This window comes from Oncorhynchus kisutch, unplaced genomic scaffold, assembly GCF_002021735.2.
Source record: "Oncorhynchus kisutch isolate 150728-3 unplaced genomic scaffold, Okis_V2 scaffold1017, whole genome shotgun sequence".
Lineage (NCBI taxonomy): Eukaryota > Metazoa > Chordata > Actinopteri > Salmoniformes > Salmonidae > Oncorhynchus > Oncorhynchus kisutch.
In genome coordinates this window covers 27526-45520 of record NW_022262962.1, presented here as the reverse complement: position 1 = coordinate 45520, position 17995 = coordinate 27526, and the positions used below count along the sequence as shown (strand labels likewise).

Genomic DNA, 17995 nt, shown 5'->3' with positions numbered 1-17995 from the left:
GGGACCCTGAGTGTTCAGACAACGGCATCACTTACACCTCCCCCTGCCTCGCAGGCTGCGCCAGCTTTACAGGTTACGGCAAGAACACGTACCAATACTATTAATGTACTGAGTGTACAAAACATTCACAGGGATGCTGGCCCATGTTGACTCCAATGCTTCCCACAGTTGTGTCAAGTTGGCTGTATGTCTTTTGAGTGGTGGACCATTCTTGATACACATGGGAAACTGTTGAGCGTAAAAAACCCAGCAGCGTTGCAGTTCTTGACACAAACAGGTACCCCTGGCACCTACTACCATGCCCCGTTGAAAGGCATGTAAACATTTTGTCTTGCCCATTCACCCTCTGAATGGCACACATACACAATCCATGTCTCAATTGTCTCAAGCCTTACAATATACTTAAAAAAATAACTTTATTGTATGTTCATTCATATCATGTTCTTTCAGAAGGGCCTCTCGCAACATTTCACAACTGCTCATGCCTCACAATTTGCAAGTGATATTAAGAACTCTCATGACCACCTTCTCTAAACTGTCTTGAAATACAACTCTCTTTCTGTTGTTTATGTTTTTGTGGGATGAATCTTACCTGTTTATTGTAATATGTTTCCTCCCAGCAGGCCTGCAGAGTCTGAAAATAAAGGCTGCTTCTACAGAATTCCTTTGAAGATCATGAAAATAATTATGCTATGTTATGCACATTATGCACAGGCATTTACAGTATGCTAAAATTAATTTATCCTAAGATTACCTTTGTGGGACCATAAATGAACTCCGGAATGCACCAAACCCTATCCATGGTAAGATGGGGAAGTAATGCGGCGCTATATATATATACGGGATGCTCTAGAGATAACAGGAATGACTTAAAGTCGCGAATGATCAATGATGGTGGAGTCGTCCAATATGCTGCAATTAGAACAGACCAACTAATCCAACCTTGGTTTACAAGTTAAATACATAGATTTGTGTAGGCATATATAAACAATCGACCACATCCATTTAAAGCAATGATTGTCAATTGAAAATGTGGTTGTTGTGTTATCCTGTTGTGTGCCTTGAGTGTCAGTCCCCTTAATCACATTATTCCAATATTTCCGAGCTCTGAATTGACACAATGAACACTTTTGCAATGATATTTGGTTAAAAATAAGAGTATGAATGACAATAAATGTATGACTTGGATTGTATGCATAATAGTGTAGTAAACAATATCACTCAGCGAAGGAACTTTTGAGGTTTGGAAAGTATCCGTTATAAGTCTCCATGACACGTATCACTTCGTTGTCTTGTTGGTAATAGTAAAAATGCACGACAGTCCGCATTGTAATGGTCTAACAGGTGTTTTTCATGTTGTTTCTCACATTAAACAGACATTTGAGAACGGAATTGCTTACAGTTGTACCTACGATGCACAGACACACAAAAGCTGTACAGTGTAGTTTGAATAAACAGTTTAAATTATTTGCAGATGTATTCCCTATTATTTACAAATCTAAAGATGTATGTAAATGTAAATGAATGTGGCAGAACAGTTTAGCATAGAGTTCTTGTGGGAGTCTTGTCCTTCAGTCTTTTTGCCTCCTTGGCCTCGCTTCTCATTACATGGGATTTCCCCAGTGCCAACTTCACATGAGATGGCTGCTGTCTACTGTTATGTGGTGCTGGATGACAGATATCGGCATAGTGATGTCCATGGACCTGAAATTTACAATATTGCCTATTTGCATATTTACGACCGTCCAAACTTGACCCCATTTTATTCCAAGTATGTTTGTGTTTGAATAAAGACCCGAAGAATGAAATCAATGTGTGGATGTTGATTGGACGTGTGGATGTGCTTTGCAGAAGCCATTTTTAAAAAAAATCCCTGTAGCGTGTAATTACTGGAGCATGATCAGATTGCTTTGTTTAAACCAGAATGAAGATTTGGTCTGAGAAACAATGCCGATTATAGCATGATAGCTTTTAAAAAAAATTATAAGGCAATGTATATATGACCCCCTTTCAAAGAGTCGCTCATTTATCACTTTCTTGCAGATATACAGTGCCTTCAGAAAGTGTTCATACCCCTTAACTTATTCCTCATTTTGTTTTCTTACAGCCTGAATTCCAAATGAATTAAATTATAGTTGTAATTTTTTTTTTTTATCTCAACCAACTGCAGACAATACCCCATAATGACAAAGTGAAAACATGTTTCATTTTTTTCTCTCAAATGTATTGAAAATGAAACACAGAAATATCTAATTCACGTAAGTATTCACAATACATGTTAGAATCACCTTTGGCAGTGATTAAAGCTGTGAGTCTTTCTGGGTAAGTCTCCAAAAGCTTTGCACCCTTGGATTGTACCATATTTGCATTACCACAATATATACAGTACCAGTCAAAAGTCTGGACACACCTACTCGATTAAGGGTTTTTCTTTATTTTTACAATTTTTTACAGTTTACAATAATAGTGAACACATCAAAACTATGAAATAGCACAATTGGAATCATGTAGTAAGAAAAAAGTGTTAAACAAATCAAAATATATTTTATATAGGTTTGGATAATGGGACAATTTGTGGAAGTCCGGATCTACCCCTTAGTGAGTGTTAATTGACCCCTCTCCCTCTTTACCTCAGCCCACCGACCAGCAGGGCATTCATGACACGGGTAGGGGTGCAGCTCTGCACCATGTGACCCAGGGCAAAGTTGGCGCCCTGCCGGATGAAGGCGTTGGCCTCGCTGGCTTTGTGCAGCAGCACGCGTGCCGTCCCCTCCACCTCACAATCCATGGCCCTCTGGAGGTGGACGTACATGTCACCCAGTGTGGCCATGGCAGCACAGGACACTGCAGAGCGCAGGTTCTTCACCTGAATCATAATAACACACACAGGACCAGCTATTAATGTTGAGCAGAACAACCCACGAACATCAGAAACATGACACAATAATTTGACTTGTTCTCCAAATGTAGCAGATTTGTGCAGATGAATGAATAGGGCAGTGAATGAATACAGCTACCTCATTTATAATGGCAAGGCAGATATCATGGAGTTTAGGCATCAGTATGTCCATGTGGTTCTGAGCCATCACACGGAGAGAGGTCAAGCCCTCGATCTTCTTCTCCCTGCAATTCAGTGAAAGAAACGTAAGCATTTTCCACAACATTTTCCAAAAACATTATAATGATGTTCATCAATTAGGACTTTGGTCTCTTAAATTCAGAAGTTTCTACGCTCTGTAGCTCAAATCTACATTTCCAAGGACACTACACTGTGCTTCCTTTAGCCTAGCTCCATTGGTCTTGTCTAGTGAATGCTCACCAGTCATCGGAGGCAGAGTGGAGCAGCTTGACGGTCTTAGTCAGGACCTGCTCTGGGTTGGACAGGGGCTGCAATCTGGCCTGGGTCTTTATTTGGCCCTTTGGCTCACTGGCTGCCATCTTGTCTATGGGTTGACAGCAGACATCTATCTCTCTATGAACTGTATGTATTTATTTATGTATTTACTCATTTCCATATCTGTTTGTAGCTTTTAACACTAGTTCATTATGATATCATTTTAAATTTAGCACATATATTTTTGGTGCGCTCCCTGCTCAGAAGAAGGGTCCAATTAGCCTTGAGTAAAGGTTATCTCACTGTGAAACAGGCAAATCAAGTGTGGCCCTGGGCTAAAGCCATTCGTGTCTCTTCCCTTCCTACTGTTTTTCTATCAATCTACCTAGCTTCATCTCCCTGTCTAATTTACATTAGTGTGAGTACATGAGAGGGACTGACCTGAGCCGGTGGCAGCCTTTGGCAAGCTAAGGAACCTTATAGGCCGAGGCAGTTTGCTCCTGGGCTTGATAGGAGGGGGGGGCAGGCCTGGGTGGGCTGTCACGCAACTTGACCGGGGTCCCAACATCCAAGTAGTCACGGAGCTCAGCAGGGGTGTTCATATCCACTGAGCTCAGTCTTCCCAGAGAGCTGGTGGCTATTTCCCCTGTGGACATGGCCGAGCCCAAACTTCTCCTGCCCACGGCCTTCACCTCATGTACCACCTTTGGTATAGACCAGAAAAGAATTCTAGGATATATTCTATCATGCTGTCAAAGAGAGTATCCTTTCTAACCTGTACCCCCGCACACTGACTTGGTACCGATACCCCCTGTATTTAGCCTCGTTATTGTTATGTCAATGTGTTACTTTAATTATTATTAATTTTTACTTTAGTTTATTTGGGAAATATTTTCTTAACTCTTCTTGAACTGCACTGTTGGTTTCACGGTAAGGGCCACACTTGTTGTGTTCGGCACATGTGACAAATACATTTTGATTTGATTTTAAGACATGGAACAACTATCTGTTTTGGCAATTTATCGGTCCAAGTATAATTCTGAACTGCAAACTTTCACATTTACAATAAATTTTAAGTCCATCCTACCTTCCAGGCCTCCTCCTTCAGGTGAGCCTCGATGTCCCTCACCTCCTCCATCAGGTCAATGGGTCCGTTGTTGTCAGCACAGCCCTGGTCCGACTGGACTTTCAGGGCTTCGACTCCCGCCTGCTCTTCTTCTTCTTGCCCCTCTTGGAGGGAGCTCCAGTTGGAGGGACGGGAACAGGCCACACGCTAATGCTGCTGAATGATTTATTTACCTGGATGGACTCCAGAGAGTTTAGATCCGGGTCGAACTTGGGCTCCGTCCACCCCCACCACGTTCTTCAGTGGGGCCAGAGCTATGTGTTCAAGCCTTCGTGGCAAAGGCCTTGGTGGAGCTTTCGGCCGCGGAATGCACTGAATAGAGGGGACGAAGTGGTGCGCGAAGGTGCTGCCAACCCCGATGAGAGCAGTCCGGACATAATTCTCATGGATAGCACTTATCTTTCTTTGCTTTGCTTCCATGGCTTCTCTCTCAGCTCTCTGCATCTGCAGAAGTCTGGCATCACTGATGAAGCCACGATGGCCCTCTGGGATTGGGTAGCTCTCCTGATAGCCCTGGATCACAATGGTACAGTATGAAATGTATAGCAGAAGTGAAGTAGGCAAAATAGTTTCTACAGTGTGTCATAAAAAAAATGTAAGCTAAAGATTTTATGGATGTAGGCATACTGTATGTCTATGAAACCACAAAATAAACAGTGATATTTTTGGAAAAACATTTGAAAAACTGATGAGCCTTACAAAACTTGATTTTCTCCCTCGATAAGCCATTGATGATAAATATTAACACTCTCAAAATAAGAACTTAACCTCTTTCCTTTTTAATCGGTAGTTCAGAAAGGTTAACCTATCTCTGTGAGAGATCTATCATTGAAATGAGTGGAAAGGAAATGTTCCTTGTCAGATGGAACCAGCAATGATATCATGGCAAGGCTTCCGTTACATTGTGATGTCATAATGGGGTCTGTTGACAGTGCTGAGCACATCAGCACATGGTGAACATTCATGAAAGCTTTTTGATTCCCATATAAAATCATAAATGTGTACTATTTGTACAATATATATATATATATATATAAACTCAGCAAAAAAATAAACACCCCTTTTTTAGGACCCCGTCTTTCAAAGATAATTTGTAAAAATCCAAGTAACTTCACAGATCTTCATTGTAAAGGGTTTAAACACTGTTTCCCATGTTTCCCACGCACAATCCCTACATCAGTGCTCAGACTTTCCGCAATAAGCTGAGAGGCTGAACTGAGGGCTTGTAGGCCGGTTGTAAGGCAGGTCCTCAATAGACATCACCGGCAACAGCGTCACCTATGGGCACAAACCCACCGTCGCTGGACCAGACAGGACTGCCAAAAAGTGCTCTTCACTGACGAGTCGCGGTGTTGTCTCACCAGGGGTGATGGTCGGATTTACATTTATCGTTGAAGGAATGAGCATTACACCGAGGCCTGTACTCTGGAGCGAGATCGATTTGGAGGTGGAGGGTCCGTCATGGTCTGGCGCAGTGTGTCACAGCATCATCGGACTAAGCTTGTTGTCATTGCAGGCAGTCTCAACGCTGTGTATTACAGGGAAGACATCCTCCTCCCTCATGTGGTACCCTGCCTGCAGGCTCATCCTGACATGACCCTCCAGCATGACAATGACACCTGCCATACTGCTCGTTCTGTGCATGATTTCCTGCAAGACAGGGATATCAGTGTTCTGCCATGGTCAGTGAAGAGCCCGCATCTCAATCCCATTGAGCACATCTGGGACCTGTTGTATTGGAGGGTGAGAGCAAGGGCCATTCCCCACAGAAATGTCTGAGTACTTGCAGGTGCCTTGGTGGAAGAGTGGGGTAATTGTCTGTGAGTATAACAGAACTGATATTGCAGGCGAAACCCTGAGGAAAATCAAAACAGGAAGTGGCTTCTATTTTGAAAACTCCATGTTCCATAGCCTCCCTTTGCTCCATTTAAAGGGATATCAAGCAGATTCCTTTTCCTATCGCTTCCTCAGGGTGTCAATAGTCTTCAGACATAGTTTCAGGCTTTTATTTTGAAAAATGAGCCAAAAAGATAACATTGCGGCAAGTGGTCACATGAGTTTTGCTCGTGCATGCCTGATCTCGTCTGATCTCGGAAGCTAAGCAGGGTCGGGCCTGGTTAGTGCTTGGATGGGAGACTGCCTGGGAATACCAGGTGCTGTAAGCTTTTTGTCACTGCCTTGTGGCATTTCAACTCTTTGTCCGCTTTTTCCCACAAGGCTGAAATATGTGCCCTCGCTTTGAAATAAGTAAGCAAGGTTAGTTTGTATTTCATCCAACAATCTGTGCTACAAATTATGGCTACAGTATATGCAATTTCTTCCACTTTTTGAGTGACACAAAGATGCTTATCTAAATGGTGAAAATGCAACAGCTGTTAATCAGACTCACTTTGACTTTATCAAATCAAATCAAATTTATTTGTCACATACACATGGTTAGCAGATGTTAATGCGAGTGTAGCGAAATGCTTGTGCTTCTAGTTCCAACAATGCAGTAATAACGAACAAGTAATCTAACTAACAATTCCAAAAAAACCTACTGTCTTATACACAGTGTAAGGGGATAAAGAATATGTACATAAGGATATATGAATGAGTGATGGTACAGAGCAGCATAGGCAAGATACAGTAGATGATATCGAGTACAGTATATACATATGAGATGAGTATGTAAACCAAGTGGCATAGTTAAAGTGGCTAGTGATACATGTATTACATAAGGATGCAGTCGATGATATAGAGTACAGTATCTACGTATGCATATGAGATGAATAATGTAGGGTAAGTAACATTATATAAGGTAGCATTGTTTAAAGTGGCTAGTGATATATTTACATCATTTCCCATCAATTCCCATGATTAAAGTGGCTGGAGTAGAGTCAGTGGCATTGACAGTGTGTTGGCAGTAGCCACTCAATGTTAGTGGTGGCTGTTTAACAGTCTGATGGCCTTGAGATAGAAGCTGTTTTTCAGTCTCTCGGTCCCAGCTTTGATGCACCTGTACTGACCTCGCCTTCTGGATGACAGCGGGGTGAACAGGCAGTGGCTCGGGTGGTTGATGTCCTTGATGATCTTTATGGCCTTCCTGTAGCATCGGGTGGTGTAGGTGTCCTGGAGGGCAGGTAGTTTGCCCCCGGTGATGCGTTGTGCAGACCTCACTACCCTCTGGAGAGCCTTACGGTTGAGGGCGGTGCAGTTGCCATACCAGGCGGTGATACAGCCCGCCAGGATGCTCTCGATTGTGCATCTGTAGAAGTTTGTGAGTGCTTTTGGTGACAAGCCGAATTTCTTCAGCCTCCTGAGGTTGAAGAGGCGCTGCTGCGCCTTCTTCACGATGCTGTCTGTGTGAGTGGACCAATTCAGTTTGTCTGTGATGTGTATGCCGAGGAACTTAAAACTTGCTACCCTCTCCACTACTGTTCCATCGATGTGGATGGGGGGGTGTTCCCTCTGCTGTTTCCTGAAGTCCACAATCATCTCCTTAGTTTTGTTGACGTTGAGTGTGAGGTTATTTTCCTGACACCACACTCCGAGGGCCCTCACCTCCTCCCTGTAGGCCGTCTCGTCGTTGTTGGTAATCAAGCCTACCACTGTTGTGTCGTCCGCAAACTTGATGATTGAGTTGGAGGCGTGCGTGGCCACGCAGTCGTGGGTGAACAGGGAGTACAGGAGAGGGCTCAGAACGCACCCTTGTGGGGCCCCAGTGTTGAGGATCAGCGGGGAGGAGATGTTGTTGCCTACCCTCACCACCTGGGGGCGGCCCGTCAGGAAGTCCAGTACCCAGTTGCACAGGGCGGGGTCGAGACCCAGGGTCTCGAGCTTGATGACGAGCTTGGAGGGTACTATGGTGTTGAATGCCGAGCTGTAGTCGATGAACAGCATTCTCACATAGGTATTCCTCTTGTCCAGATGGGTTAGGGCAGTGTGCAGTGTGGTTGAGATTGTCTGTGGACCTATTTGGGCGGTAAGCAAATTGGAGTGGGTCAAGGGTGTCAGGTAGGGTGGAGGTGATATGGTCCTTGACTAGTCTCTCAAAGCACTTCATGATGACGGATGTGAGTGCTACGGGGCGGTAGTCGTTTAGCTCAGTTACCTTAGCTTTCTTGGGAACAGGAACAATGGTGGCCCTCTTGAAGCATGTGGGAACAGCAGACTGGTATAGGGATTGGTTGAATATGTCCGTAAACACACCGGCCAGCTGGTCTGCGCATGCTCTGAGGGCGCGGCTGGGGATGCCGTCTGGGCCTGCAGCCTTGCGAGGGTTAACACGTTTAAATGTCTTACTCACTTCGGCTGCAGTGAAGGAGAGACCGCATGTTTTCGTTGCAGGCCGTGTCAGTGGCACTGTATTGTCCTCAAAGCGGGCAAAAAAGTTGTTTAGTCTGCCTGGGAGCAAGACATCCTGGTCCGTGACTGGGCTGGGTTTCTTCCTGTAGTCCGTGATTGACTGTAGACCCTGCCACATGCCTCTTGTGTCTGAGCCGTTGAATTGAGATTCTACTTTGTCTCTGTACTGGCGCTTAGCTTGTTTGATAGCCTTGCGGAGGGAATAGCTGCGCTGTTTGTATTCAGTCATGTTACCAGACACCTTGCCCTGATTAAAAGCAGTGGTTCGCGCCTTCAGTTCCACACGAATGCTGCCATCAATCCACGGTTTCTGGTTGGGGAATGTTTTAATCGTTGCTATGGGAATGACATCTTCAACGCACGTTCTAATGAACTCGCACACCGAATCAGCGTATTCGTCAATGTTGTTGGCTGACGCAATACGAAACATCTCCCAGTCCACGTGATGGAAGCAGTCTTGGAGTGTGGAGTCAGCTTGGTCGGACCAGCGTTGGACAGACCTCAGCGTGGGAGCTTCTTGTTTTAGTTTCTGTCTGTAGGCAGGGATCAACAAAATGGAGTCGTGGTCAGCTTTTCCGAAAGGGGGGCGGGGCAGGGCCTTATATGCGTCGCGGAAGTTAGAGTAACAATGATCCAGGGTCTTTCCACCCCTGGTTGCGCAATCGATATGCTGATAAAATTTAGGGAGTCTTGTTTTCAGATTAGCCTTGTTAAAATCCCCAGCTACAATGAATGCAGCCTCCGGATAAATCGTTTCCAGTTTGCAGAGAGTTAAATAAAGTTCGTTCAGAGCCATCGATGTGTCTGCTTGGGGGGGGATATATACGGCTGTGATTATAATCGAAGAGAATTCTCTTGGTAGATAATGCGGTCTACATTTGATTGTGAGGAATTCTAAATCAGGTGAACAGAAGGATTTGAGTTCCTGTATGTTTCTTTCATCACACCATGTCACGTTGGCCATAAGGCATACGCCCCCGCCCCTCCTCTTACCAGAAAGATGTTCGTTTCTGTCCGCTCGATGCGTGGAGAAACCCGCTGGCTGCACCGCTTCGGATTGCGTCTCTCCGGTGAGCCACGTTTCCGTGAAGCAAAGAACATTACAGTCTCAGTTATATAGTGCACCAAGAGATATTTTCTCGCTTACGACCACACCGGCCTGAGTGAGCACTTCCTGTTGGGAAAGTTTGACAGGTGTTGGTAATTAAGTCGTGAGTGTTTGTTTGCTTGAGAGCTTTTTTGGTTATTTTCATCGTTTTTTGGAGTATAATTTAGATTTTTGCATTTGAACAAGTTTAAGTTTGGTTCGTTTTTTCCCCCTTTGCAGTTTTGCTGCTTGGGGGAAGAGTTTTTGGGGTGTTAATTTTCTTTACTATGACAGACAACATGGCAATGGCTAATGGAATGGATAAGGACAAAGAAAATGCTCAACGGAAGAAAAATGGAGATGAAGGAGAGATGAAATATGGTAAAGAATTTACGGTGGCAGTGGAGTTGATGGGAGAAGATAGGGTCACGACGATGGAGTTACTACGTGCAATTAAAGAGGTGTGTGGAGAGGTGGTGGGATGTAGAGTAAAAGGAGAAAGAAAGTACGAGGTCACGATGAGAAATGGAAAAGGAAAAGAGCGCTTAATGGATGGCTTTATGATTAAAGAAACAAGAATTATGGCAAGAGACATGGTTTCCAATGAACTTATAGTCTCTTTCATGAATCTGCCTGTGTATATGGAAGACAACGCTATATTGGCCAAGCTATGTAGCTGGGGTGTATCAGCAGTCTCTGAAATCAGGAGGAGAGTTTGGCCAGGGACGGAGATAGCAGATGGCATGAGATACTGCAAAGTGAAATTTACTGACACTGTGAAATCATTGCTGTACTCTACAAAGTTTGACACACTTGAAGGAGGAGAGTACTTTAGAGTTATTCATGATAAGCAGGTCAGAGTTTGTAGGCTTTGTATTCAGCCTGGTCATATTTTGAAGGACTGCCCTGAATTAAAATGTTATAAGTGTGGGAAGCAAGGGCATTATGCAAGAGAATGTTTAGGTGGAAAGGAAAGGGCATTTTGCGAAGGATGTCGCATGAGAACTGACGAGTGCAACTGTGGAGAGGTTGTGAATGAGGAGAGGAGCCAAGATCTTTTTGTGGAGACTGATGTATCACCGAGACCAGAAGAAGATGATGGAGGAGAGGACGTGGTGGAGGGTGGAGAGACGGAGAACGCAAGAAGGGAGAAAATCGAACAGAAGACGAACGAAATAGGGAGCAGTATAGACTCAGAAATAAGAAGAGGGAGTTTTCAGGAGGAGAAGGGGAGTGGGCTGGATGGAGGAACTGGGGACTCACAGATTTTGGGGGGGACCTCGGGCTATGTGGGTGCCTCGGAAGAAGGTGAAGTGGAGGGGAGTGGGATGCTGACAATAATAAAGGAGACACAAATGGATACAGGAAGCACAACAGGCACTGGAAAGAAGAGTTTAAGTTTCTTGGAAGAGATGGCTTTAGAATCAATTTCAGATTCAGATGACATGGAACAGATTGACAGAAAATGGGGAGGCTACAGGAAGAGGAAAGCGGCGGCGGAGGTGAAAAAGGACAGAAAAGGAAGAAAACATGACAACAGATAGGTAAATGAGAAAATATTTATTATTTTTACTATTTATTGGAATGGTTCATTTTATGTCAATAAATGCGAACGGTTTAAGAACAATGGAAAAATTTCAAAGAATAGTCAAAATGAAGAATTCTGATATTTATGCCTTCAAGAAACACATTGGGACAATATATGTATTTTAGAAGTTAAAAAAATATGGAGAGATTTTATTTTTGTTAACAATGGCAGGGGTAATTCATGTGGTGTTGCTATTTTATTGAAGAAGGATGTGGTAGAGAATGTGAAACATATATATAATGATAATAATGGGAGGATTTTAATTTTGGATTTTGAATATATGAGTATGGTTTTTAGAATTATAAATATTTACGCGCCTAATAATGAAATAGAGCGCAAAGATTTATTTTTAGAATTAGGGAAATGGTGTGAGGGGAATTGTATTGTAGTTGGGGATTTTAATGTTAAAATGGATAGACTGGATATGACAAGAGGAGCTATTTTTAGAAGTGATGAATCTGGGGGGTTTTAAAGAAGATGTTAGAAAAAAGGAATAATTGATATGTGGAGAGAGAAAAATCCAGACAAAAGAGAATTTTCTAGAAGGCAGGTGGTTTTAGGGGATTTGAAACAAACAAGGATAGATCTGGTTTTAGTAAAAGAAGGTTTAAGGAATTTTATGAAAGATATTAAGTATGTTTTTACAACTTTTAGTGATCATGCAGGTTTAACATTTTCAGTGGGTTTAGATAAGGAAAGAACAGGGGGTGGAATATGGTGTATGAATGCAGGGTATTTAGAAGATGAGGAATATGGGAAACAAATTAAATCTTTGATAGCATGTGAAATGGAGGATAAGCAGAAAGAGAATGATAAGTGTTTATGGTGGGACAAGGTTAAGGAAAAAATAAAAGGTTTTAGTATAAGATATGCAAGGAAAAAGAGAGGAAAGATGAAAAGAGAAGAAAATGAGTTGAGGGCTAGATTGGATGAAGAAATGGGGAAGTGTGACAGTGAACTTAATCATAATATAGAAACGTTTTTAGATTTAAAAGCAAAACTGAGTAAATATGAAATAGATAAGTGTAAGGGTGCAATTATAAGAAGTAAGGCAAAGTATGTTTTGGAGGGGGAGAAATGTACTTCATTTTTTCTTGGTTTAGAGAAGAATAAACAGAGGAGAACATATATTAGAGAGATTGAAAATGTAAAGGGTGAAGTTGTCAATGATTATGTAGAGATATTAGAAACAGTGCAGAATTTTTATAAGGATTTATTTAAGAAAGGGGAGGTGGATGAGGGGTGTGTAAAGGAGATATTGGATAGTGTGGATGTGCAAATTGATGTTGAGGATAAACAAATGTGTGTTGGGAAGATAACAGTGAATAAAGATAAAGATGCGATAAAGGGGTTACAAGTAAATAAGAGACCTGGAGTGGATGGAATAATTGCAGAATTTTATAAAATATATGAACGTTTTTTAGCAGCTATTTTATTGGAGGTTTATCAATATATGGAGGATAATAATAGTGTTTCAGAATCTATGGTGACAGGGCTGATAACGATTTTATATAAAAATAAGGGGAGCAAATTGAAACTGGAGAATTATAGGCCAATTAGTTTATTAAATTCGGATTATAAGATTTTAGCTAAGATACTGGCAAATAGAATGAAGCAAGTTTTAAATAATATTATAGCACCTACACAGAATTATAGTGTGCCTGGTAGAGATATTGCTGATACAATTAATACGATTAGAGATGTGATAAATAAAATGAATCATGATAAGATAGGGGGAATAGTGTTAAGCATAGATTTAAATAAAGCCTTTGATAGGGTAGAACATGATTTTATGTTTAGGGTAATGGATAAATATGGTTTTGGTAATAGAATAATAGGATGGATAAAATTATTATATAAGAAGGCAAAAAGTAGGGTGAAGTGTAATGGAATTTTAACTGATTCTTTTATTCTTGAGAGATCTGTGAGACAGGGGTGCCCTTTATCAGCTTTATTATTTGTTTTATCGGTAGAACCTTTAGCAGCATTTCTTAAAAAAGATCATCTTATACATTGTGTACAGACTCCACAAGGAGGTTTTAGTTTGATTCATCAAGACGCAGATGATACCACTATAACAGTTAGAGATGAGGGAAGTGTTAAAAGGGTGATGGAGTGTTTTAAAGTATATGGACAAGCATCAGGGGCAAAGGTTAACATGGAGAAGTCAGTTGTAATGTATATTGGGAAGATTAATGAGGGAAATTTTACTTTTAAGGTGGTAAACGATTATTTTAAGGTGTTAGGAGTTTTTTTAGGGGTGAAGGAAATGGAAGCTAGGGATTTGACATGGAGTGGTGTAATAAATAAAGTTAGAAAGGTGGTAAATATGTGGAAGGGGAGGTCTTTGAAGTTAAAAGGGAAAGTCATTGTGATAAATTCCTTGTTGATGTCAATTTTTATTTACGTAATGAATGTTTTGGATATGCCAGAATGGGTTTTATCTGAAATGAATAAGATTTTAGTAAATTTTTTATGGGATGGGAAGGGGGTGAAAATAGCTTTTAAAACTTTGATTGCAGGTTATGAGGAGGGGGGTTTGAAGTTGGTAGATTTAAGTGTAAGGAAAACAGCAATTAGAGTAAAAATGGTACGGAAATATTTATTTGGTGAATTGGATTATGGGTGGAAAAGGTTTTTTAAAGATTATTTGCAAGAGGTAGGGAGGGTGGGGGACAATGGTTTATTGATGAGTATGAAGAAGGAAATGGTAGGTAATATATCGTTGTTTTATAGAGAAGTATTTGAGGCTTGGGGGCAATTTTTACCAAATATTTCTTATGAATGTACCATTTTAGAAAATATTTTAAATCAGCCGATATTTTTAAATCCAAAGATAAAGTGTAATAATATGACGTTGTTTTGTAAATATTTTATGAGGGCTGGGATGAGGCAGATAGGTGACATAGTATATGAGGTAATTCCTGGGTTCCTTCCGTTTCAAGCAATATATGATAATGTGGTTGAAATAGATGAAGAGATAAGTAAAACTACTGTGGAGAATATGTATAAGAAAATATTAGGATGTATTCCTGGGGAGTGGGTGATTTTAATAAATAAAGAGGTGACTAAAAGAGGGAGGGGTTTACCGGTTTTATATTCTGAAAGTAAATGGGGAGAAACATGATTTATCAGGTTTAAAAGTTAAAATGGTTTATAGTAAATGTATTTTAAAAAAGAGATAAAAGTTCCTGCTTCGGAAAAAGTGTGGTCTAGGGTGTTTGCAAACATGTATGTGAAATCAATATGGAAGAATGTAAAATGTAATTCTATAGAGTGTGAAGACAATGATTTTAAATTGAAACATAATAGGATTTTTACAAATGTGGTTTTGCATCAAATAAATAGGGATATCAAAAGAGAATGTGATATTTGTGGTACAGGGGTGGAACATTTTATGCACTTTTTTGTCGAATGTAGCAGGTTAAAAGATTTATGAGTTTTTAAAAGGGCTTTTAGTAAAACATTGGGGGGAGGAGATTTTAAATGAGGTGGAATGGAGAAGATTTTCTTTTTGGTATTAATGGGAAAAGTAAAGTTTAGAATTTTAATTTGGTTAATTATGTTTTAAGTCATGCTAGATACGCTGTAAGATTAAGAAGGAACATGGGTCATTATGAAGGGAAATGTGTGAGTGTGGAAGGTCTTTTTAGGAGGATTTTAGAAAAGGATACAGAGATAATATATAAATACGGTGGAGGAAATTTTGAAAAACTGTTTGTGTGGGGGAGTACTTTTATTGAAATTCTGTCAAATGGGAAACTTGTATTTAATTACTAATTGGTATTAGTGAATGATTGTGTTTTACATTTATTTTTTATTTTTTTCCCTCTATTATTTTTCTGATTTTGTAAAAGGGTGAATTGTTCATCCTTAATTAATATTGGCTGAATGTTGTAAATATGTGTTTTTTCATAATAAAATAATAAAAAATAAAAAAAGTACGCTTGATCTCGTCTGATCTCGGAAACTAAGCAGGGTCGGGTTTGGATGGGAGACCGCCTGGGAATACCAGTGCTACAAATTATGACTACAGTATATGCAATTTCTTCCACTTTTTGAGTGACACAAAGATGCTTATCTAAATGGTGAAAATGCAACAGCTGTTAATCAGACTCACTTTGACTTTATATAGTGCACCAATAGAGAGTTTCTCGCTTACGACCACACCGGCCTCAGTACGCCTGATCTCGTCTGATCTCGGAAGCTAAGCATGGTCGGGCCTGGTTAGTACTTGGATGGGAGACTTCCTTGGATTACCAGGTGCTGTACGCTTTTTGTCAACTCTTTGTCCGTTTTTTCCCACAAGGCTGAAATATGTGCCCTCGCTTTGAAGCAAGGTTAGTTTGTATTTCATCCAACAATCTGTGCTACAAATTATGGCTACAGTATATGCAATTTCTTCCACTTTTTGAGTGACACAAAGATGCTTATCTAAATGGTGAAAATGCAACAGCTGTTAATCAGACTCACTTTGACTTTATATAGTGCACCAAGGGATAGTTTCTCGCTTACGACCACACCGGCCTGAGTACGCATTTCCTGATTGGAGAAGTGACGACAGGTGCGAGTGTCTGAGCTGTGAGTGAGTGTTTGCTGGAGAGTGTTTGCTCGAGAGCTATTTTTGTTAAATTAATTGGTCTTTAGTTGAATAGTTTAAAGTTTGGTTAGTCTTCCCCCTTGCAGTTTTTCTGCTTGGGGGAGAGGTTTTTTGAATTTATTTTTTTACTATGACGGACAACATGGAAAAGGCAAACGGAATGGACAAAGACAACGAAAAGGCGCAACGGAAGAAAAATGAAGATAACGAAGGAATGAAATATGTAAAAGAATACACGGTGGCAATTAAGTTGGAAGGAGAAGACAAAGTGACGACAATGGAACTACTAAGAGCAATTAAGGAGGTGTGTGGAGAGGTGGTGGGATGCCGAATGAAAGGAGAAAAGAAGTATGAAATTACGATGAGAAATGAAAGAGGAAAAGAACGGTTAATGGATGGATTGCGAATAAAGGACACAAGGATTCTGGCAAGAGATATTAATGTGAAGGAATTGGTGGTGTCTTTTATGAATCTCCCAGTATACGTAGAAGATGGTGTGATACTGAGCAAGCTGAGTAGCTGGGGAGTGACGGCCGTCTCGGAGATAAGGAGAGTTTGGCCAGGAACGGAGGTGGTTGACGGGACACGTTTCTGCAAGGTCAAGTTCACAGAAAAAGTGACATCATTACCTTATTCTACAAGAATTGAGACGTTGGAGGGAGCAGAATATTTCAGGGTCATTCATGACAAACAGGTCAGAGTGTGTCGTATGTGTATTCAACCCGGGCACATAGTTAAAGACTGCCCGGAATTTCAGTGTTTTAAGTGTGGCAATCAAGGACACTATGCGAGAGAATGTGATGGAGAGAAGGAAATGAATTTTTGTGGTGGAAGCAGAAAGAGATTGGCGGAGTGCAACTGTGGAGAGGTTGGGGCTGAAGAGGGGAGTCAAACAATATTCGAGGAAGCAGTGGTATTGTCGCAAGAAGGAGAAGAAGATGGAGGAGAGGACGTGGTGGAAGGTGGAGAGACGGAGGAAGGAAGAAGGACCAGAAGATAAATGAAATTGGGAGCAGTATGGACTCAGAAATAAGAAGAGGGAGTTTTAAGGAGGAGGGGGGGAGTGGACTGGGGGGAAGCACGGGGGGCTCACAGGTTTTGGGGGAAAGCACAGCACTAACAAGTAGCTTGGGGGGTGAAGAAATGGAGGGGGTTATGGAGTTGATGACAATACCAGAGACGGCGATGAGCACGGGGAGCACAACGACTATACCAGAAGTGGAGATGAATACGGGGAGCACAACGGAGGTGGATGCCAAGAGTGGGAGTTGGCTGGATAACATGGACTTGGAGGAGATATCGGACACGGATGATGGGCAAAAGATGGAAAGAACGAGGGAAGGATACAGGAAGAGGAAAGCGGTGGGAAGAGGGGGAGAGAAAGGGTGGAAGAAGAAAGAAACTGGATAACAGGTAGAGGATAATGAAATTATATTTTATTATTTTATTATTTATTAGAATGGTCAATATAATGTCAATAAATGCAAATGGTTTGAGAACAATGGGAAAATTTAATACAATAGTCCAAATGAAGAATTCAGATATTTTATGTATTCAAGAAACACACTGGGATAATGTTTGTGTTTTAGAAGTAAAAAAAATAGAGGGATTTTATTTATCTATTTATTTAGAGGGAATTCAAGTGGGGTTGCAATTTTATTAAGGAAGGATGTAGTAGAAAATGTGAAGAAGATAATGATAATAATGGGAGGATTTTAATTTTGGATTTTGAATATATGAGTACTTTTATTGAAATTCTGTCAAATGGGAAGCTTGTATTTAATTACTAATTGGTGTTAGTGAATGATTGTGTTTTAAATTGTTATTTTTCTGATTTTGTAAAAGGGTGAATTGTTCATCCTTAATTATTATAGACTGAATGTTGTAAATGTGTTTTTTTCATAATAAAAAGA

The 17995-nt window shown here is 41.0% G+C and overlaps 1 protein-coding gene and 1 pseudogene across 1 annotated transcript; one reads left to right on the top strand and one right to left on the bottom strand.

The window, feature by feature from the left end:
- Positions 1 to 2546: 2546 nt before the first annotated feature.
- On the bottom strand, positions 2547 to 5159 carry LOC116364170 (TOG array regulator of axonemal microtubules protein 1-like). Its single transcript, XM_031817409.1, has 4 exons — positions 4422 to 5159; positions 3776 to 4038; positions 3018 to 3123; positions 2547 to 2866 (listed from the first exon to the last, which is right to left on the bottom strand). Exons 3-4 carry the CDS (start codon positions 3084 to 3086, stop codon positions 2627 to 2629), a joined length of 309 nt encoding a protein of 102 aa, XP_031673269.1. The 5' UTR covers positions 3087 to 3123; positions 3776 to 4038; positions 4422 to 5159; the 3' UTR covers positions 2547 to 2626.
- A 10479-nt stretch (positions 5160 to 15638) lies between these two features.
- On the top strand, positions 15639 to 15757 carry LOC116364171 (uncharacterized; annotated as a pseudogene).
- The last annotated feature ends 2238 nt before the right edge of the window (positions 15758 to 17995 follow it).

Coding starts and splice junctions, on each gene's coding strand:
- LOC116364170 (XM_031817409.1), bottom strand. CDS start 3,086: ATGGCTCAGAACCACATGGACATACTGATGCCTAAACTCCATGATATC. Junction 2,867..3,017: donor GCCTTGCCATTATAAATGAG/GTAGCTGTATTC, acceptor ATTATGATTCAG/GTGAAGAACCTGCGCTCTGC.